The 23,683-nt window shown below is 41.6% G+C and overlaps 1 protein-coding gene across 14 annotated transcripts in view; it reads right to left on the bottom strand.

The window, feature by feature from the left end:
• AGRN (agrin) overlaps positions 1-23,683 on the bottom strand; it is a 578,793-nt gene that overhangs the window by 129,795 nt on the left and 425,315 nt on the right. For all 14 annotated transcript variants that reach the window (XM_040325972.1, XM_040325976.1, XM_040325970.1 and 11 more), the window contains one exon: positions 16,687-16,887. In XM_040325972.1, coding sequence (XP_040181906.1) covers positions 16,687-16,887 — 201 coding nt within the window. The remainder of the gene's footprint in view (positions 1-16,686; positions 16,888-23,683) is intronic.

The following is a 23,683-nucleotide window of genomic DNA, read 5'->3' as shown; positions in this document are numbered from 1 at the left end:
TTGCTGTTTTTCCAGTGTTAATCGGGGATTGCGATGTGTTACCATTGATTAGCAGAGTTTTTCTTTCGATTTTTGTAAAGATACATTGCCTTGATTTACTATTCTAGCAGGAACATCATTTGATATTACATTAATGTAACATTATCCATCCATCTCAGCGAATAGCTTAAATGGAAAATGTTCTGTAAAAGGGAAATGTTTAAAAATCCAAAGAACAGTTGGGTAGAAGCCAACAGCAGCGGAGACTGCTGCTGTTTAAACAGCCTTTAAAAAGCCAGTGTCTACACTCTCACATTGGTTTTAAAAGCCATCAATCTTTCCTAATGTGGTAGTAATCACCCTTAATAACACTCAATCACTTGAAGACATAACTGCAGCTTATAACTTCTGGGCCTGGAAAGGGCTGCCATTGCTACTTCATGAAGGGCACGAGCAGCAGAGGAGGATGTTTGCCAGTGTCTTACTTACACCTCTGGGGAAGAGGCTTGAAGCTGGCAATGATAAAAATCATTTGCTTCTATAATTCGAACAGGAATCAATGCCCTTCCAAGTGGTTCACACACAGGTGCTACCTAACAGGTGCAGCGTAAACACCAGCTGCCAGAACCCTCTCCAGCTTCCTGTGCCAAACCAGTGCATAATAAATAGCTTTTGAGCAGAATAGAGATGTGCACTGTCACTTTTTTTAAAACTGGTGTTCAAATATTAAAAGGTATATTCTAGCCAAACAATGAATTAAAGATGAAAAATTCTATGTGATGCAGTCACAAAACTACACGCCTATAACAGTGTTTATTTACATGGAAAGTCACCACCCAACATTAAAAATTCCTTCCAAACCAGTTTTTTTTCCTCCAGAGCAGTAAGGATGCTTCTCAAAGACTTTACCGGATGCAGTGACATATGCAGTCATTTGCTCTAATTCTTTCCAGACACACTGCTTGTTTTAACCCCATTTTGGCCGACAAACTCTTTGCAGCGCTTCCTTATTTGCTTCAGTGTGTAGTACTGTAGACAGTGTTCAGCAGGTTTACTGCCCCGCTGGTTGCTAATTATCGGGTAAACTTTGCTTTGTGCCCACGGCATGTACACACCCTCTGTCCACTGCCTATTTAAGCCTATAGAGAGGTGGTTGGCGAGTGGCAAAAATGCAACTTAACTGCACATTTTTTCTGCCCACCAATCAAATGGAGCCTAAAACCTCATATACTCTAACATGTTGACGTTATTTCAAAGTTGTTTTCAGTCTTTTTAAATGTGAAGCTTTTATCAATATCTCATGACCCTGCCATGGGCAGGGATGGACTGGCCATTGGGACTACAGGGAGTTTCCCGGTGGGCCGATGGATCAGTGGGCCGGCTTTAGTGACAGCGGACCACCGCCCCCCTCCGCTCCTCTGTCTCTCCCTTCCCGCAGCGCTCACCTCCTCTCCTTCCCCGCATCGCTCACCTGGGGGGAACAGAGAAGCAGGGGGATAACCACAGGAGCAGGAGGTGGGGCCACAGAGGAGCATGGGGGAGGGGACAGACAGCTGACTCAACAGCTATGGCCTGGGAGTTTCTCACTTCTGTCTAATCTTATTCCATAAGGGGGCGCACCAAACTGATTCTTTGCCCCGCGTGAAATAATGTCTAGCTTCCCCACTGGTACTGCCTACAAGAGTACCAGTACCAGCCGTTCTACTCTAATAAAGTAGAATGGCTAGTGGCTAGTGAAGGGGGAGAGGGGGCTTGGGGGGGTGCGGGAGTTGTCCGGTCGCCATGGGAGAGACCTTTCAAAGTGGGCCAGTCTGGATGAAGTCCAGGGCCAACTTTTTGTCCCAGTCCAGCCCTGGCCATGGGTGTGCCCATGTTCAGACACTTTCAAAGTTAAAGGCTGGCAACTCTCTCCTTGCTGTGCTCCTGTGTTTTCTACCCATCACATTCACCCCAAGTAAAAGCCACTTGAGCGAGTGATGTAGACAGCTAAAGCTTAAAGTGATTGTAAAGCTTAATTTTTTTTCCCATTAAAATAACAACCATGTTATACGTACCTGCTCTGTTGCAGTGGATTTGCACAGAGCAACCCGGATCCTCTTTTTCTCGGGTCCCTATTCTGTGATCCTGGCCCCTCCCTCTTGCTCAGTTCCCCCACAGCAAGCAGCTTGCTATAGGGGGCACCTGAGCCGAGTCACAGCTCCCTGTGTTCATTCAGACACGGAGCCCCGGCACAGCCCAGCCCGCTATCTCTCTCCTCTAATTGGCTAGCTGACTTTGATTGACAGCAGTGGCAGCCAATGGCACCACTCCTGTGTCTTAGCCAATCAGGAGGGAGACTCTCGGATGGCTGAGACACTCATGGACATCGCTGGACAGAGGGGAACCTCAGGTAAGTATTAGGGAGGTTGCTGCACACATAAAGCTTTTTATCTTAAATAGAATGCATTAAGATTTAAACCTTCTGCCTTTAATCCACTTTAACTTCGCATTTAATGTTCCTTTAAATAATTAACTTGGGTCAAGCTGGGCCAAAAAGAACAATTTACTGCACTAACAGGTGCGCTTCCTGGGCACGCTATATTAACTGTATGAAGCCTTTCTGCCCCGCTCTGGGAAGAAAAAATTGAGTGCTGTTCACCCATTCACAGGAAGCTTTGTATTATCTAAATTTAAACAAAACTTTCTTTAGATTGGCATCATCCACCTGCCTCTCTGCCTCAGCTCATCAGAGGAAACATATTCTTTCATAGAATATGAAGCTTCTCATGGATATTTTCTGGGAGTGGGGCAGGAAGTTACCGTTCTGCTGCCGAACAAAGCTCTATATAGCGGTTAGTGCCGCTTGATTAATCCGATTGAGCCCTGTTTCACACTTGTGCATTTGACATGCAATTTCAAACCTTCCTAATCAGTGCGACGTCTCCTCTGCGGCGCTGCACCGATTTCAGAAAGTAGTTTCTGTACTACTTTTTGTGATTCCGGCCCGCGATTTACATCTGTGCAGAAACCTCTCTGTGGCCGAAATCGGGACTGACAAGCGGGAGTGAAATCATGTGAGTTCAGCTGAACTGGTGAGGCTTCATTCCCATAGCCCAGTGTGAACCTGGGCTAAAGGACATTAAACATGGAGTTATGCCGCGTACACACGATCTGGCTTTTGCCCGGCCAAATCACATCGGAATTCCGACGGAATTCCATCGGAGAAAAACAGAACATGTTCTATATCTATACTTCGATGGAATTCATCGTAATTTCTGATGAAAAAACTCAGAAGGGGCTACACATGATCGGACTATCCGTTGGAAAAAGTCTGTCAGACTTTTTCCATCGGAAATTCCGATCATGTGTACAAGGCATTAGGCTTTTTGCTTCAAAGTTTAATAGAAGCAGAGGTAATCAACACTTTCCACAGGGGGGTCAGTAGTGAGACTAGAACTTTCCAGAAGGACATTGTCATGAAATGATATCATTTTACTAATTGAAAGGAATGCCAATTACAAATGCAATCAAACTTTTATAAGCTTGCAGCATCCCCCCAAAGACAGTTATAATGGCCATAATGTTATGTAATCCTGTTCAGGGAGCTACCGTGAACATCAAGAGTTGTTTATGCTGGCGTTAGCAACCAATCACATTTTCCATTGTTTCTTACACATAGCAATAAAAAAAAAAGAAAGACCCTTGTTCCTGAGAACAGGTACAATGACTATTCCTACCAACAGCTGCAAAGATAAACTGATTGAAAAGGCTGTCCACTTTCAGAGATAATATGAATAGCCTCTACAGACTGAACCCTAATAAGTTGGGCAGCTCTAACATACCACTGCTTCCCTCTGTAACCCATTTTTTTCAATAGGTTTCTAAGGCAGACCTGTGCAAATAAGATCGAATTGAAAGCCAATGGGTTTCTAAAGGTGGACTGTTACAGTATGTCTGGGGAAAACTGAGCATCGCTGGCCAGTGATGGAGCTGCTTGGCAGCACTGGTTAATCAGAGGGGGTCCTTAATGGATCACCATTGCATTGTTTTTCTTTCTCTTCATAAATATAAAACCTCTTTGAGAAATAACTTGTGCCTTAATACATATCCTTAAAGTGGTTGTAAACCAGGGGTGCCCAACCAGTGGCCCGGGGGCCACATGTGGCCCGCGGAGCCCTCTGATGTGGCCCACGACCTCCTGCTCTGGGATGGAATAAAATAGAATACTGTTAGGTAAGTTTATTACTAAAATCACAGTATATATGGACATACGTGTTCTGCAGTGGTTACTGAGCTGCTTTCAAACTGATCCACAGGTGAAGAGAAGAGCACCTGCGGGTTACCTGCACTGAGCCATAGACTTCTATTACCTGCCAGTTTGGTTTGCAGAGAGAAGAGTGGGCTCTATAGAGTGTGCTGCCATCCACCTGCTCTGCTCATTGTGGCCCGCGACCGGTTACCAAGTCGCTCAAGTGGCCCTTGCTCTTCAAAAGGTTGGGCATCCCTGTTGTAAACCCTTGCTTATACCCAGTGAAGTGACTAGCCTCAGGTGATACACAGAGGCAAAACAAATCTTCCACATAAGTTGTACCTGTTTTTTTGCAGCCATTTGCCCTGCACATCCTTGTAAATCTCTGAGGTGGAAAGGATTTTTGATCTCTGAGAGCTGATTGGAGGGAAGGGACACGCTCCCTTCACACAGCGCACAGAAACAGAGCTGAGGCTGTCAATCACATTCAGTGTGCTGGAGCTCCCTCCTCTGGCACCTTTTTGGCTCTTGTCAGATAAACATGTCAGAATAGACTCATGGTGATAACAGAGGAACTAGACAGCAGAGAGAAATGACACTTGGTGCTTTAGGGAAATATGTGCTTTGTTCAGCTTACATGTCTGAGGTTTACAAACACTTTAGCTCATATGTAAACAGCAGCTGTGTTAAAATAGACCTGTAGTAGCTTTTTAATTCTGCATGTCACAACATGCGGCAATAACATAACTGCTCAATAAAACTGAATCTTATCATTAAAAAGCAGTCCTTGAGCTCCAGTCAAGTGGTGTGCCTAGACCTGAAAGGAATATTTTTGGAGACTTATGTTATCAGTCCATTGCAGGCAGAAGGAAAGCAGCGATCACTCACTGGGACTGTTGTAACACTAACATTTTGGCAGTTCCCATGTTGAGTCAGCAGCAGAAGGCTGATCTGTTTGAGATGTGTACACACATCAAAGAACATAAAGATTACTGTACAGGCACCAGAATTTATGTGAATACATTTCTGGGTTGGCAGGACCCTGGAAGATGCCCAAGCAAAGATGGCAGCAACTTTATGGGTGGAAAGGAATATGAAAGTCATTGTTGCAGCAATCTCAGTGAAAGGCAATAAATACCTGCAAGTCAATTACTCTTACATATTGGGGCTGATTTATTAAATGTAAATAGACATAGCAAATAGTAATTTTGCAAGGGAATTCTAACTTAGCTTTGTGAATGTGGTGAAAATCCTAACAGCATTCACTAAGCCAAGGGAAAATCCCCTTGAAAATATTACAGCCTATTTTCCTATAGTAAATCAGCCCTATTGCGTAAAATGCATGCATTAAACAAGAAACATACAGTATCTCAAGCCGCGTACACACAACCATTTTTCATGTCATGGAATAAAATTCTTTTTTGCTCAACGTGATTCTTGCCAAGCCTGCCTTGCATACACACGATCGTGAAAAAAAATGCTTGAGCAAAGCGCGGTGACGTACAACGGACGGCACTATAAAGAGGAAGTTACATTCGACTGGCGACACCCTTTGGGCTGATTATGCAAATTTCCCTTCTCATAACTTGCTTCTGAGCATGCACGTTTTTTTTCCCCGTCGTTAAAGCCTACACACGATCGTTTTTCGCGACGTGAAAATTGCATTTTTCTCGTCATGAAAAACGGTCGCGTGTACGCAGCATCAGAGGCTAGGTCTGTTTCAATCTTCTTGCCTATGTGTATATAAACTTTTAAAAGGTTGAGTTGCATTTTTTTGTATCTTTGAGTTGATTGGCAGAATGCAGCAGACACCTAAAAAGGTAGCATTAACAGATTACCAATGCAAGGCAAAGTAGTATATAGATGGCAAGACAAAAGACTTTTTTTCTATCTGTACAATTCTTCCTTCCTTACCAAACACACTTTTTACCCATTCAAGCAGACAGAGCCATCAAGTGCACAGTTACATTTAACAATGAATAGGTGTTAGCGTGAAAAGCACACATAACCAGTGTACAGAACCATCCACTATAAAAATAGAAGATTTAGGTTAACGTATAGACTTTAGCAACATCAGTATCACACACTATATCAAATGATACAAATGCATAGACTTTGAAGTGCAATTTTTATGGCTTTTTTCAGTGCCAGAAGTGAGGATTGTACAAATCGTAACTGTCTAGGTCAGGCCGGGCAATCTTAATGACTGTTTAAAAAGTAAGAAAACAGAGGAAGCAAAAAAGAAGAGCAGGAGCAAGAAAAAAGAAGAGAGAAAGAAAAAGAGGGGGATTCCCAGGGATTTGCAATGCAGGGCTGTTAGAGCGACAAAACGAGCATTGTCAGACCGAGACAGCTGAGCGTGGGCAGTCCAGGGTTGCCACATCGGGAGAAATTTCTCATGGTTGTCTGACAATATAGCTGGTAATTTCTCATTGACCACAGTGGAATTTATGTGTTTTTTAACAGCTTCAAAGCTAAGAATTTGGGTTTTCCAAGCCCTTGCTATGGTCAATTTATTTGCAGTAAAAAGATGCAATGCCAATGGTCGCTCTGGGCAAAGTAATTATTTAATCGGTTTACAGATAAGGGCTTTGTATAGATTCCTCCTGAGGCCGGTATGAAGCAAGGTGCGGGGGTAGCCCATAAGCCCTGATCCAAAGTCTGCACATCTTCGGGCAAGACCACCAGATATATGTCATCATTCCCACCTGTGAGCATCCTCTGAAACAACTTGGCAGGTAGGCAGGGATAAAACATGCAAGCCTAGCTGGTGTGTACAGATCATCTATACAGAATCTTGAAGGCATTTTCCAAGAGTACATTCTTGGAACCCTGTGCCCCATACACATGATCGTTTTTTTCGTCGGCATAAACGCTGACGGGTTTTTCCAACAGAATTCTGCTCAAGCTGTCTTGCATACACACGGATGTACCAAATTCCGACCGTCCAAAACACGGTGACGTACAACACTACGAAGAGCCTAGAAAAATGAAGTTCAATGCTTCCGAGCATGCGTCGACTTTCGAGAATGCATGTTTTTTTTCTCCGCCAGAGTTCCATACAGACAAACGGAATTTCTGATAGAAATGTTTTCCCTCGGAAAAAAGAGAACATGTTCTCTTTCTAATTACGTTGGAATTTCAGACGGAAAAAGTCTGATGGGGCATACACACGGTCGGAATATCCAATGAAAAAATGTTGTCTGACTTTTTTCATTGGAAAATCTGATCGTGTGTATGAGGCATTAGTTAATGTCAAGGTCTGGATCTACCAGTCCCTGGGTCGAATAGCATCCCCAGTTTACCTTTCCATTGGAGATGATAATGTTGAATGGGAGGCTTTCTGGAAGTTATTAATGAGGAATAACATTACATTTAATCTTAACAGGCTTACCCCTGCCAGTTACCTTTGCTTTATTTACTATAAAAAAAACTACATGATTGCATTCAGCATGAGCATGATGAAATTACACTGATGCTATAAATATTTAACACTTATTTTGGTTTAATTACTTGCATGTGAACAATTTTGAAAATTATATAAGGTTTTCTTTCGCAAAGCAGCTGAGCACAATTGAGTAGTACTGATGTGTCAGCAAACCAGAAACAAAAGCAAGTGTTGGTATAAATCCCAAATTATCAGTGCACCTGCACGGCTTCCCAATGAAAACAAATTATAATATTAGCTGACAAATCCTAATGCCTTTATTCTGATCCCTGTGCATCTAATCATGTCAAGGAGGCAGAGATAGACTGTCAGAGGAAAAAGCAGCTTATATGAAAGAGATAGAAGATTTCTTAGAAAAGATACACAAGGACGGCTTACACCAAGATGAAAAAATACCCATAAACAGGTCCACATTTACTTGCCTAAATTGTGTTACAATCAGATAATGACAACTGATCTTAGGAGTATATGAAAGTTACTGCTGTAGCCAAAATATACAGCATATACTGGACACGGCACAGAAAAAAACCTCAAGATCCAGTCATAGGATGACTACATTTTCTAAATGAAAATTATAGTATTTTCTTTTTTTAGCACATATACCAAGTATTTACTGCAGGGGTTACTTTACTTTTACCAAGTATGCTATTTTTATAGGATTTTCTCAGCTTTTCTCTATAGGAAACCTTATTTTTTTTTTTCAAAAGTTTTATTTATAAACAGAGGAGCTGGTCCTGGTCGGACCACATCATATACAGACATTTCAACTTAGTCAGTGGAGTCAACATACAACCAAAGGAAGGCAGTAAAACATAAGGCGTAGTGGTTTCACATTTGGCATCTATCACTAGCGAGTCTCAGTGGGGCTCACGCCTTCCCAATGTGGCAGCGGGAGCCTCCACTCGAGAGCCATTACGACTTCCCTTCGCCAAGGTCGGGGCAGTCCCAGTAGATCCGTACTGTCCTTTTTGATTTGTGGAAATATCCACTTAAGTGCAAGTGTAGAGAAATAATTAAGGTCCGGGAGGCTCAGCCCTCTCACCTATTTTCTTTGTTTTCCTCGAAGAAGTGTAGGAGAGAATCAAAAGGGGTGGAAACCTTATTTTTGAATATACAAGGACTTTATATAAAATACTATAATATAATGTATATCACTACTATATTATCGTTCCAGAATTGTCTCCTAACAATTAGATCTACAAGGAAATAGTTAAAATAAATGTATAATGTATTCTACATATTTTCTTTATGTGTTATGTCGCGTACACACGATTGGAAATTCTGAAAAGAAAAGTTCGATGTAAGCTTTTGATCGGAAATTCCGACCGTGTGTAGGCTCCGGAAAAGGGGAGTTGCCGCTAAAGGCAGATACGTCTTTGATAATCCTCCATATGTAGGCTCCATCGGAATTTTTCTGTCGGAAATTTCCGCCTAGAAAAATTTGAGATTGAGAGCTGGTTATCAAATTTTCAGACGGGAAAAGTCCTGATCGTCCGTATGCAATTCGGACGGGGAAAGAAAACATGCACGCTCGGAATCAAGTCGAGGCATGCTCGGAAGAATTGAATTTCAGTTTTCGTGGCTCGTCGTAGTGTTGTACGTCACCACGTTCTTGACGGTCAGAATTTTGTGTGACCGTGTCTATGCAACACAAGTTTGAGCCAAAATTCCGTTGGAAAAAAATCCACGGCTTTCTTGTCGGAATTTCCGATTGTGTGTACACGACATAAAAATACAATAAAAAAAAAATTCCCTCATTTTGCAGTCAGATAAATACAAAACACATTTCATATTTCCATTATTTTGCCAGAATGTATAGATTTCGGCTCCTCTCAACATGTTTTTCAGTGTGCCTGTTTGTCTACAGAACTCAGTAGCTGAAGCTTGTATTTACACACTCAACTGAAGTATGAGAGAGAGGAAGCTAGAGAGAGATTATTTTTAATGACAAAGGTATCCTGAACTGAGGCAACATGTAGACTGCAAACAAATGTTATCAAATAGATTCAATTAGCCAGATTCACATACATCGGCGTATGTTTAAGCGGGCCTACGTCAACGTAAAATAGAGAGGTGAGGCAAGGCCAGTATTCACAAAGCACTTGCTCCCTAAGTTACGTTGGTGTAGCGAAAATGGCCCAGCATTCAAATTAGGCAGGTAGTGGGTGTGCTACATGTAAAATAACCGTGACCCCATGCTCAGAATCACGTCGCAAATACTCAATGCTTTCGACGTGAACGTAACCTACGCCCAGGCCCATTCACGTACGCTTACGCAAACAACGTAAAATACGACGGCTGTTCCGTCGTCCATACCTTGCATGGGCTGCGCCACCTATAGAAGTGTTTTATCTTTACGCCGGCGTATGTCTTACGTAAACGGTGTAGCTTACTGTGACGGGAATCTGGCTAAATGCCTTCTAAGCTTTGGACCCAGTAAAAAGATGTTCTGACTTCACTCTGACTTTACTTGATGCATACTTATTCTATGTCTGCGTTTCAGAAATGACTGACGCCAGTGCTGGACAGTCAGTTAGTACTTTCAGAAGATAATAGCAGGCTACATATTTCTCCTGGTACATGCTTTCTTTTAATAATATCTTTGAATATAATAGGTTTACATAACTTAGACAGGCAGATGGAAATAGACGAACAGATGGTCAGATGGTGAGATACAGACGGACAAATAAAAGGACAACAGATGCTAGGATAGACTAACTACATCATATTTAAAGGGGGTCTGCAAGAAGCAGTGATAAAGTGCAGAATAGTTCACAAATATCAACAATGTGCTCATCCGCCCACTCCCAATTTACCAAATAGCAGTATTAATATTCCAACAGCTGTGCTTCCCATTACATAACATATACTCATCAGATTCAGCACTCGCTGAAAAAAGTCTGATGCACATTTCTGATGATCTATACATTTTTTGTTACCGCCCCCCAGTCATCAGTTTTCCAGGTAACCACCATTAGCAACATCAACTGCCCAATGCTGGTTTTCATCCCAGCGCTTTGGTCACTTTCAAGGTCAACACCTGTACAGATAGACGGATGGCAGCTTTATTTCACCTCCTCCTTGTCCCCCACAGAAGTGCCTATAGTGTGTCGGGCTGAGAGTTGTGTTTATTTCTGCTTTGAACTCCATGACTATGTACCAAGCTCCTGCTCAACAGAATGGTGGAGGATTTCTTGAGGCGATCAGAAGTAAAAGCCCAGGTCAATTTAAGCTGTAACGCCGTCTGCGTGTGCTGGTGTGGAGCATGCGAATGACCAAAGCTTAAGAAGGAGGAAAAATAGCATGGGAAGGCTGCTGCTGCGACTGACAATTAACTGAAGAGCCAATAATCAGAAGGCTGTAACACAAGAATTTGTTGACCTTTAGAGATGCGGTTCTGACATTTCCGATGAGTGCTGAACAGGGCTCAAATCCTGCGGGAACGCGTGGGAACGGAGTTCCTGCACTTTTTTCACAGCAGGAATGCAGTTCCCTTTGCAGGACTAGAGCAGCTGAGCCGCCCGAGCCAATCCTTCACTAAGCGGCAATGCCCAGCTCGAGTCACTGTCAGGGTCAGGCGAACCTTAGTAATCCTTTATGTTACTGGCCGCGTCCTGTATATGGATTCATCGGGTAGTGTGCGGGTATTCCGTCACTTCCTTGATGCCGCAATGTCTCCTGGGAGCTTTTGTCATTGTTCCCAAGAGACATTGCAGAGGTCTGCCGCAATAACCGCGGGATTTAGAAAGAACTTGCTTTAAAAAAAATGCGGTTTAGTAATTATGCATATGAGCGTATCATTTTTTTTTTTTGGTGGGGGAGTGGATTTTGGGTGGGAGTTCCCACACTTTTTTCCCCAGGACTTGACCCCTGGTGCTGAATATGATAGGAATATGTTTGTAATTTAAAGTGAGACTGTAACTATAATGGCCACCATCTGTGCTACAATCTAAAAGTGACACCCATGGCCATCATCCATGCTACAATCTAAAAGTAACACCAATGGCCATCATCCGTGCTACAATCTAAAAGTGACACCAATGACCATCATCCATGCTACAATCTAAAAGTGACACCCATAGCCATCATCCATGCTACAATCTAAAAGTGACACCAATGACCATCATCCATGCTGCAATCTAAAGGCCCGTACACACGATCGGATTTTCCGACGGGAATTGTGTAATGGCAGGCTGTTGTCTGTAAATCTGACCGTTTGTATGCTCCATCGGACAATTGTTGTCGGATTTTCCGCCAACATATGTGGGATAGCATGCTTTAAAATTTTCCGACAACAAATGTGTCTGGTCAGATTTTCCAATCATGTGTACGCAAGTATGTCTGTCAAAAATCAAGAGTACAAACACGCATGCTGAGAAGCAATGCTAATCATAACACAACATTAGTAGAAGTTGCCCAAATGGTGGCGCTAAAGAGCTGAAAAAACACATAGTTTTGTGTTTGTTGGCCGACAATTCTTTGCCGTTTGTATGCAATACAAGTTCACAGCCAACGCCCTTCAGACAAAAGTCCTACGCTTTGTCTGCGGAAAATTTGATCGTGTGTACGAGACTTAAAAGTGACACCTATGGCCATCATCTGTGCTGCAATCTAAAAGTGACACCCATGGCTATCATCCGCTGTTGGAATGCAACCATTGTTAGAAAATTCAGAATGCAGTATCGCAGCCAATCCATATGTCACCTTTCATTAGAACAGGGCAGCAAATAAAAGAGGATTCCTGGAAAACTGCACTGGGCTCTTCGAATTAAATCAGTTTGCTGTTTGAGATAAACTTACATTACCTTGAAAATGTCTGCTTTGTGACATCACAGCTCCCAGAAATATCAACCTGAAGCTAATGAAAACACCAAGATAAATCCCAGAAGTACAAGCAATTTGTACTGAGCATTTCTGTCTGCCGGTGAAATCAGTTTAAAATGCTTGTAATTAATTTAATGAAGGTCATCAGCCACAGAGATTTTCTGGCATTTCAGACATAGAAGTTTTAGAGAGCAAACAGAAAGTGGAGTCTTTGCTGACTGAATGGCATGCGGCTTCCTGCACCACCAGTACCTGGCAAACTGTACATCTAATTACTACATCCAAAAGACGTTATTTTATATCAGATATCTATCTCTGTTACCAACAGGTAGTATGATGGGACAGATGATCTGTGGGAGAGCACAATGATGGATTGGGGGAGGACATTTTTTGGACAGTAGGATACATACGATACCAACGGCTGGACTGAGCAATCATTTCAGCTCTGACAGGGGGAATGTCCCCCCCCCCCCCAGTACAACATTGATTTAACAATGGCTACTTTACTGCCTACTTATGAAGCTGTTGAATATTATTATTAATAATAATAATAATAATAATAATAATATAGGAAAAAAATTGTTTTGCTGAAATGACTGTTTACAGGGTATAGAGACATAATAGTTAACTGATTCCTTTTAAAAATTATTAAAAATAGATAAAAAATCAATCATATAATGTACCTACAGTTTCAGTTTCGTTTTTGCATGCTGTTTCCTGCCTCTGTGCTGTACAGAGACTCAGAGCCAATACAGGACAGTGGTGGTTTGTAAAACGAAACTGATTGGTGCTGAGGGGTTTTAGACACACAGTAATCACACCTCCTTGATTAGTGACCACAGAGAGAAAGCTCCCATGACTTTTTTCATCAGGAAACAGACAACCAGGAAGTGTTCAGAACAGAGAAGGATTACAGGAACATCAGAGCAAAAACGAACAATGAGGACATAAAACCAGCACTGTAGTAAGGTAAAGGAAGCTATTTAGCTAAAAAAATAAATCCTTTAGTGACCCTTTAACATAAATGGGAATCCAATTTGGCCAAGTTTTAAATACTTTTCCTCTGTGCGTTTTCATCAATACAAGTACAGTATACTTTTATCTTTTTTCTATGTTGAACTTTGGCGTCACACATTTACAGGTTGATTATTTCTAAACCGACGTAAAAAGATGTAACATTTTGCAGCGAAACAGAAAAACAATTAACTCTCCACCTTTTGTAAATTGGCCCAGGTTGCTTTTTTCTTTTTTCCCAGCATTATTTATTACAACTTTATATTAAAAATACATACAGTAAAACCTTGGTTTGCAAGCATAATTTGTTCCAGAAGCATGCTTGTAATCCAAAGCACTTGTATATCAAAGCAAATTTTTCTATAAGAAATAATAGAAACTCCGATTATTCCACAACCATTTATTCATAAGTCCTTTCAGTTTATAGTCCATATAAAAAGATTATAGCAATGTGATAGGTTATGCAACTATAAAATGTCCATCCACAAATGGCCGGCTCCACAAGGGGATTAGAAGCAAAATCCAGCAGGAGCTACAGAGAATAAAAGAGAAGAGAGGCACCTCTAAAGCCTCGTACACACGACCGGTTTTCCCGGCAGGAAAACTGCCAGGAGAGCTTTTGGCCGAAAATCCAAATGGGAAAATAGAGAACCTGCTCTCTATTTTCCTGCCGGGTTTCCCAGCAGGGTGGTTCCTGCCGAGAAAACCGGCCGTCTGTATGCTTACCTGCAGGGTAGAAAAACCGCACATGCTCGATAACACCTCGACGCATGCGCGGTAGCATACAACGATAGTGTGTAGCAAGATGGCGTGACGGAAAAGAATGTGACGAGACACCGGCTCGTCGTAGTCGATGACGTTACTGCCTTCTTGCCATTCAAAAGAACGGCAGGTTTTTGTGTGTATACCTGGCTTTTCAGGGCAAGCCTGTCAGGAATCCAGTTGGGAAAACCAACGTTTTTTTTTCCCGACGGGATTACCGGTCGTGTGTACAGGGCTTAAGTCTAGCAATATGTTGCAAAATGTTTTACATTCATTAAATGTAACCACATTGCTACACTTAGAGGCTCCTCTCTACTATTTTATACTCATGTTGTGACATGACGCTACTCTTATATCAAGACATCGCTTGTATATCAAGTCAAAATGTATTAAAAAAATGTGCTAGTCTTGCAAAACGCTCTCAAACCAAGTTACTCTCTAACCAAGGTATTACTGTATTAGAGATAATCCGTGAATGCTGGTCATGTTTCCCCTGCCTCTTCTTCTGCTACAGTGCAGCAATGTATAGATGCCATTGTCATTTTAGAGCTGATTTATTGATTGCTGATAAGAAAGACTTTTTGCTCCTAACAACTAATGAGAATTCTTGTTTCAATTCTACTATAAAATGACTGATGGAAGCAGATTGGTTGTGTTAGGTATCTTTCTTGGCCACTTTTCCAACATCATCCCTTTGTGAGATAATACTCAACTGCCAGACAGCCGTGTTTCAAAGTGCTCCAGCTGTGAAATCATTTTATACATTGTTTTCCACAATATTATTTACTGAAACACTTCACTGAAACGTGGCGCTGTTTGAATTCACGGAGTTTCGTATCTTGTAATCACAGAAAAAGGCATTGCCAGTGTCGTTTGTCATATTATTATGTATGAAAATTAAAACTGATGGTTACTTTGGGATCCCAGACAGTTCTTGCCAGATGCTGTATTGTTCAACTTTTCCAGGGCTACAATACGTAATATGTTGTCTTTTAAAAAAACTGCCAGAAAACAATTTTTTTTTCTTTGTTGCAACTGTGGCAACAATAGTTACTTTACAGACCTCATTACTCAAAATTTGTACCCCCCTGGCTTTATAATTGGCGGAGTGCTTTTCCCAGAAGTCTACAGGCAGTGCAAGGTCAAACTACAGCAGTGACCTGTGCTATGAGTTCAATTTTTTATCTACATCTACAGGTTTGCCAGGGGAATCCAATGTTCTCGCTGCAATACTGAAACTAATCACAAGGGTATTGGAAGTACAAGTTACTACTTAACTTAAAGTTAAATTAAAAGTCAGCAGCTACAAATACTGCTTTTAAAATTAGGGCACTTACCTGTCCTTGGCACCCGCAAAGTCCTCAACCGAAGCCGACCCTTCCCTCGGCTCTGGGTGGAGGCGCCGGCATCTTCAGTAAGGGAATCAGGAAGTGAGTTGTTTCCCTATTGCGCATGTGCGAGTCACGCTCTGCGTTCTGCTGCCTTCTGGGACCTGTGTGTCTCCCAGAAGACAGCGGGGGGACAGAGGAGGGGCCGCACAAGGCGTAGATCACCGCAGATTGTGTGCCGATCTTTTGCCGGAAGTGGGAGCAAATACCTGTATTAGACAGGTACCTGCCCCCCCCCCAAATGTGACTCCAGAGGGGGGGGGGGAGGAACCGCATAAGTGGAAGTTCCATTTTTGTGTGGAACTCTGCTTTAACTTTTTAGCAAGTGCGCAACAGAGCCATGTTTGGAGAACAGAAGCAGGTACTGTATGAACATGCAATGAAGTTTGCCAAGATTCTTGAAATGTATAGCATATATCTGACATGGAAAGGGGTTTTCTTACAAAACTGGAGTTAAAAGCCCAACTGGAGTCATAAAAATATATATGCAGACTTACTTTGATGGTACCAACAACCTTCAATTCCATAGTGTTACTAAACTCGCAACAGTAAAATCAGTCTGCTTGTGCAGTAAAGAATGCTACTCCTTCACATTGTGTAAAAAGGCTGTTTGATCCTGTCTTCCCTGATCTTCCCCTTCTTTTAATCTCCCTAATCCATCTAATGATGGAACAGATCCTTGGGAGCGCTCAGTTTGGTGAAATTTCTAGAGAGTTTGTCTTTCTTTTCCTTTTTATAAGGAAATAAGTTATATTTTTGTTTGCTCCTTCTGAATGTTTTAACTGGTAACACTGAAACAAAAGTAATCCACAGGAATGGACTGGTTTAATGACAATTCCCGAAGCCCACAGTGTTAAAAACAATGCAATTGCTAGAAAGCCAATTTAATGTCTTCCTTACCTGTATCTACATGATCCTCTGATGCAGATAATAGTGTGACCAGAATCTGACCTGATTTACAAGCCATCTGAATTCTATGTCTGCTCCTTCCATTTTTAATAGGAAATAACAACAGGAAAAAATAAACTGGGAAATTGGATTACCGTCTTCACAGGATCCTGCCCGAGCGACTTCTATTTTCTTCTTCTGCTTGCAGGATGCAGCTTGCAGCTCACACTGGTTGTCATACGTGACTCCATCGCTACCGCACACTGGTAGGTAGGGTTGGCGCTCACAAGGCTGGCACACACACTGGTTGTTCATACACTTGGCACCAAAGCTGCAGATGGTGTTTCCACAGGTCTCTAGAAGAGGGCGACACAAGCACCAAAATGAGAAATACAGGCAGATGCATTTTTTTGTCTTAACCATTTCCATGACAAAATATTTAAATCCGATAGCTGTGCTTCAGAAAAGAACATACAATAACTACATCATTTTGACTTCCTTTTTCTGAGCCCTGTTTACCCATCTCTGTAAGCTCCAGGTCGGTTCAGGTAGAGTCTTCCATGGAGTAAAAGATCCTTCCCATATCCCCATAGAATAATGCCTGGAATGCCCTACCATAACTGGTAATGATGGTACATGTCACCCAAGGCACCCCACAAATAGAGCTTTCTTTTGGTGGTATTTGATCACCTCTGTACTGTTTATTGTTTGTTAAAAAAAAAAAAAAAATTTAAATACAGATTTTTATAAAACATTATATATATATTTTTTTATATTTTGTTATACAATTTTGCAAACGGTAATTTTTCTCCTTCATTGATGTACGCTGATGAGGCTGCACTGATGGGCACCGATAAGGCAGCACTGGTGGGCACTGATAGGCAGCACTGGTGGGCACTGAGAGGTTACACTTAGAAGTGGCACTGAAGGGCATTGATAGGTGGCACTGTTGGGCACTGAGAAGTGGCACTGATAGTTGGCAGTGATGGGTGGCAGTAATGGGCACTGATAGGCAGCACTGCTAGGTGGCACTGTTTCGCACCCCTTGTGGGCATTGATAGGTGGTAAAAAAGACTTACAGGCTGGATCACCAGATGATAAACGAATAAAGCAAGCGTAAAAAATAAATAAATGCAGCCATCACATCCAAGAATTAGTAAGATGCAATACAATAAATGATTGCTTTGGGTTTAATACCACTTTAAGGAATTGTCAGAATTTTTATCTCTACATTGATCCCACAAATGAACCTAAAAGCCAAGGGAAAAGGTCAGAAATGGCAACCTCCCTATATCTGCAATGACTCATTTATTTTAATTAGCATTCATGTTTAGTGATAGATACTCAGGCTCATGTCACACTAATGATACTGATGTTGGTGAGAGTCCACTGCCTTTTTCCTATGGTGGCTCCTCTGCTGGTCGCTCTGACCCTGCTTTTTGCTCTGATCGTGTTATGGTAGCAACACCCACTGGGAAAAGCGGCAGTTCGACCTTAGTGAAGGTGCCACTAGAGAGCTTCTCAAAAAATATAGGAATTATGAAGGAAAGCTCTAAGAATAAAGCTAAAGTAGATGTTTCACTGCCACAGTACTGGGGCTCTAAACCAAGAAGGAAATGAAATGAAAAAGGAAAGTGGGGCGGAGGGGAACTCCTCTTCTGAACAATATACTGTTCTGAGAAGCTGACCCATCATTGAGCCATCTGGAGTCCATGCTAAATCTTAGGGTTCAGTTTTATGGCGATAGGGCCTGTAAGATCGGTCCAATTGAGAAATGTGACACTAAGGCCTCGTACACACGACCGAACATGTCATCGGACATGTTCGCTCGTCTGTACAAGGCCTCAAAGGACATGAGAATGTGGTTCATGCTGAACCACTTCTTCCAACTAGAACAGGAATGCCGCGTACAGACGATTGGACATTCCGATAAGAAAAAAAAAACGTGGATTTTTTTTCCGACAGATGTTGGCTCAAACTTGTCTTGCATACACACGGTCGCACAAATGTTGTCAGAAATTCCGATCGTCAAGAACGCGTTCACATACAACACGTACGACGGATGAGGAAAAAGGAAGATCAATACAAAGTGCGCCACCCTTTGGGCTCCTTCTGCTAATCTCGTGTTAGTGGACGTTTGGTGAGAAATGATTAGCGCTTATATGTCATCTGCTGCTGTTCCCGATCTCTCGGGGTCTCTGAGAAATCAGTTTGTCAGAACTCTGTGTGGCTATAAGAAGCAAAACAACTTCTTTATAACAACTAGCAACTTATTACAACTAGCATTATAAAGAAGAAGAGAATGCACTGCATTAAAAGATTTAAAAATCTGCAGCGTGACGAATGTGCTATCGCCATTACGAACGCTAGTTTTACCAGACCGAGCGCTTCCGTCTTGTACTTGATTCAGAGCATGCGTGGAATTGTGTGCCTCGGAATTGTCTACACACGATCGGAAATTACGAGAACGGATTTTGTTGTCTGAAAATTTGAGATCCAGTTCTCCCATCGAACATTTGTTGTCGGAAATTCCGAGCGTGTGTACGCGGCATAAGAGGTAAAACCTCCCTTGGAGGTATAATCATTCAATATAATAAAGTACGCAACCATTCTGAACCACTCGCATTGCACTGTAAATGAATAAAACTTTCATCAAAGCTTGTGTACAATAAATGAAAAATAAATGTAGCTCTGGGAATTTCCTGCCAATTTATCTGCTGAATGCCGAATCCCAATAAACAAACTTTTTTTTTCTTAAATCATTCTCTAGAGAACATTACAATTCTGACGCGAGTAACAAAATATGTAAAAATGGGTTCTCTTTGTGGCAAGATGTACAATTACAGGCCTTGAGAACACTGCACGTTAATGTTCACGTTACAACTGGAAAAAAATCAAGAAACTAAAGTAATTTGGAGGTGACACAATCAAGCCGATTCTTTGATCAGCGGCGTTCTGTGTGTCTTTTCTATTTATAAACTACGCAGAATGTTCAGTAGGAAATTGATACTATGGTGATTTATGCCACATGTATGTGTTCTCTTCTGAAGCTGAGAGGTTTATAAATAAATGTGTAAAGAAACGCACTCACTTCTCTGTGCATTATTTTTACCTATCACTGCCAAAGTGAATTTCTTTAATATATGAGTATTTTATGCTGAAGCAAGTGGAAAAATGAAACGCTGTATTTTTCTAGCTGTAATAGTCGGAGGTAAGAGCTTGTGCCTTTTGTGCAACAAAAAAATGTTCCTAAACAAATGTACCCTCATGAGAAATCACAAACAAGTTTTGCATTATTGTTTGGAATTAACCACTAGCCGTCCGCCCCATAGCAGTTTTTCTGCTACAGGGTGGCTCTTCTGTGCAGAATCATGTATATATATACACAATTCTACACTTTCGCCTGCAGGGGGTGTGAGGCTGATCAATGGGTGCCAGACACTCAATGTCCTCCAGCACCCGCCAATCATCTGTAATACACATAGAACAGAGATCTGCCTATGTAAACAAGGCAGATCTCAGTTCTGACAGGGAGAAGGAATGGATCTGTTCCTGCAAAGCAGGGAACAAAATCCATCTCTTGCCTTACTAAAAGCATCTAACACAGTACACAAAAACACAGGCTAGGGACACAGTTAACCGTTTGATCATCCTAGATGTTTAACCCCTTCCCACCCAATCAATAGTACGGTGACAGTGCATATGTTTAACACTGATCACTATAGTAGTGTCAGCGGTTCCTGCAAAGTGTCAAAAGTGTCAGTGTCTGATTGTTCGCTGCAATATCGCAGTCCTGCTATAAGTCGCTGATCGCCACCATTACTAGCATAAAAAATAGATAAATTCATAAATATATTCCACAGTTTGTAGACGCTATAACGTTCATGTAAACTAATCAATATAAGCTTAATGTTTTTTTTTTTTCTTAACATGTAGCAGAATACATATTGGCCTAAATTTATGAAGAAATTTGATTTTTTTTAATTGTTTTTATTGGATGTGTTTTATAACAGAAACATATCTCTCTCTCTCTCTCTCTCTCTCTCTCTCTCTCTATATATATATATATATATATATATATATATATATATATAATTATTATTATTTTAATTGTCTGTCTTTTTTTGTTTATAGCGCAACAAATAAAAAATGCAGCAGTGATCAAATACCACCAAAAGAAAGCTCTATTTATAAGAACAAGATGGCCTAAATTGTAATTGGGTACCGTGTCGCACGACCGCAATTGTCAGTTAACCACTTCCTGCCGGCCGTACGACTTTGTGTGGCCGCAGTGTGGATCCCAATAGCCGGGAAGGCCGTCTATATACGGCCTCCAGCCACTGGGGGGCGCACGCGTGCCCGCCGCATCACTGAGATGCCTATATGCGTGCCTGGCGGCCGCAATATCCGCCAGGCACCCGCGATCGGCTGTGACACAGACAAGGACGTGGATCTGTGTGTGTAAACACACAGATCCAAGTCCTGTCAGGGAGAGAGGAGACCGATGCTGTGTCCCTTGTACATAGGGACACAGATCGGTCACCTCCCCCAGTCAGTCCCCTCCCCCTACAGTTAGAACATTCACTAGGCTACACATTTAACCCCTTCCTTGCCCCCTAGTGTTAACCCATTTCCTGCCAGTCACATTTATACAGTAATTAGTGCATATTTATAGCACTAATCGCTGTATAAATGTGAATGGTGCCAAAAATGTGTCAAAAGTGTCTGCCATAATGTCACAGTCCCAATAAAAATCGCAGATCGCCGCCATTACTAGTAAAAAAAAAAAATGCCAAAAATTAAAAATTCTGTCCCCTATTTTGTAGGCGCTATAACTTTTGCGCAAACCAGTCGCTTAAAAAATTGGCATATTTATTATAGCACCAAGTAAAAAATATTGATTTTTTTTTTCAAAATTGTCGCTCTTTTTTTGTTTATAGCGCAAAAAATAAAAACCGCAGAGGTGATCAAATACCACCAAAAGAAAGCTCTGTTTGTGGGGAAAAAAGGACGTCAATCTTGTTTGGGAGCCACGTCGCACAACTGCGCAATTGTCAGTTAAAGCGACGCAGTGCCGGAAACTGGAATTTCGTCTGGGCAGGAGGGGGGTATATGTGCCCAGTAAGCAAGTGGTTAAAGTAAAGCAGAGCTGTATTGCAAAAAATGGCCTAGTCATGATGGGGGTAAATCTTCCTGGGGTCAAGTGGTTAAAGGACCACTATTACAAAAAATTGTGCACTCTTTTTACACTATGCAGGTGAAACAGTGTGCATGCATTATACGTGTATCAACGCATGCCGCGTTAGGGCAGCCCATTCATAAATTTGCGCCACAGAAGCGCTTGCACTTTTTTTCTTTTACCTCACTGCACCAGAACACATGCCATTTTGTTACCAAACATTCTGGTATGCTAAAGTGCATGTGCCTTGGCCCTTAAAAGTGAATTAAGTAAAAATTAATGGCACCTTAAAGAAATGTTGCATGCATTCCCTCAGTGCTGTAGATTTCTGGAAAGTATAAAGACTTGTAAAGTAATAAAAGAATTAATAAACTGAAGGATATGACTACAGGTATATGTCTTTCGTTATTTTTTTTTTTGTGATAGCAGTCCTTTAACTGCAATAATCTTGTAAAGGCAATTACAATCATTATCGGCTTCCTTTATAATCACACGGTATATGCAAAACTGTTGGAAAGTTTTAAATCAAAAAGGTGAGATTTTTTTCCCAAACTCAAAGGAGACGGATTAAAGGTTTTCCTAGGAAATAAATTATTTCCCCAAGGCTGTTTTTTAGAGAAACTTTCCCTGGCTCACTAAGCCAAGGTCCTATTGTTAATAGATCACAATTTTATGGTAGAAAGGGGTATCCCTGATCCCCATCACAGCAGGCTTTTGTGTCCCTAGACACTTAGAGGGTGCAACCTCATGCCAATGGCATCACCCCCCAGCTCTCTTCACTCTTACCTTGGCACTCTGCTTACTACCTAATGTTTCGTAATTTGCACTCTTCTCACAACTCACTCATCTGAACCCTTTCCCCTTGCTTGCAGTCCCCCACGCTTGACTAGCTTTCCATCTCTGCTATTACATTGCCAACAGCCCTTGATTGACAGTTGCAATCCCACCCAGAAGAGAATGGGATGGAGAAAACCAGGCTTCTGGTATATTCAATGTATGTATGTTATGACAATAGACAATTATTGTGTTCCAGACATACTTTAGAAGTGAAGTCTTGGATTGCAACTGGACTTAAAGATTTATTTTATCTATTGGAAAAATAATTTGTAAAAAAAAGGTGGAATAGTGTTCCCTTGAGCACTGTAGGGTTTTTAAAGCAATAGATGCTGTTTTCCCCACAGTTTCTACTCTTTAAAATGCAACTCCACAATTCAAAAGAACTAATTATTAAATATCCCAATAGCATTAAAGGTCGATAACTAAAAGAGAGATGTGGTCCTTCAAGAAACAATATCTCCTATCGCAATCCTAACATGTGTAACCTCAGCGATGACTGTATTGTGTTTAGTTAGGAATGTGTCGTTTTTAAGGTAAACTGTAAGGCCTCGTACACACGATAGGATAGCCAGAGGACAACGGTCTGAAGGACCGTTGTCTTAGGTTAACCTATGAGGCTGACTGATGGTCCGTTGTGCGTACACACCATCAGTTAAAAAAACGATTGTGTCAGAACACGGTGACGTAAAACACGACGACGTGCTGAAAAAAACGAAGTTCAATGCTTCCAAGCATGCGTCATTTGGATTCTGAGCATGCGCGGGTTTTTAACCAATGCTTTTGCATACTAACGATCAGTTTTGACCTATCGGTTACCAGTCCTTAGGTAAAATTTTAAAGCAAGTTCTCATTTTTTTAACCTAAGGTTAAATAACCTATGGGGCCTACACACGATCGGTTTGGACTGATGAAAACGGTCCTTCAGACCGTTGTCCTCTGCTATCCTATCGTGTGTACGAGGCCTTAGTTGTACCTTGTTATGCACATGGCTATGTGCATCAGTTGGCCGGGGTATGCTCCAAATGCCCTGTTTTGTACCTCAACAGCACAAAATCTTCAATAAAGAGAATTTTCAAAAGAATAAATAAAATGCAACTCCACTTTTGCAGATAGAAAATAAAAACAATCCTACCCTG

This window comes from Rana temporaria, chromosome 10, assembly GCF_905171775.1.
Source record: "Rana temporaria chromosome 10, aRanTem1.1, whole genome shotgun sequence".
Classification (NCBI taxonomy): Eukaryota; Metazoa; Chordata; class Amphibia; order Anura; family Ranidae; genus Rana; species Rana temporaria.
The sequence above is the reverse complement of the archived record's forward strand: the minus strand, read 5'-3'. Positions and strand labels throughout refer to the sequence as shown.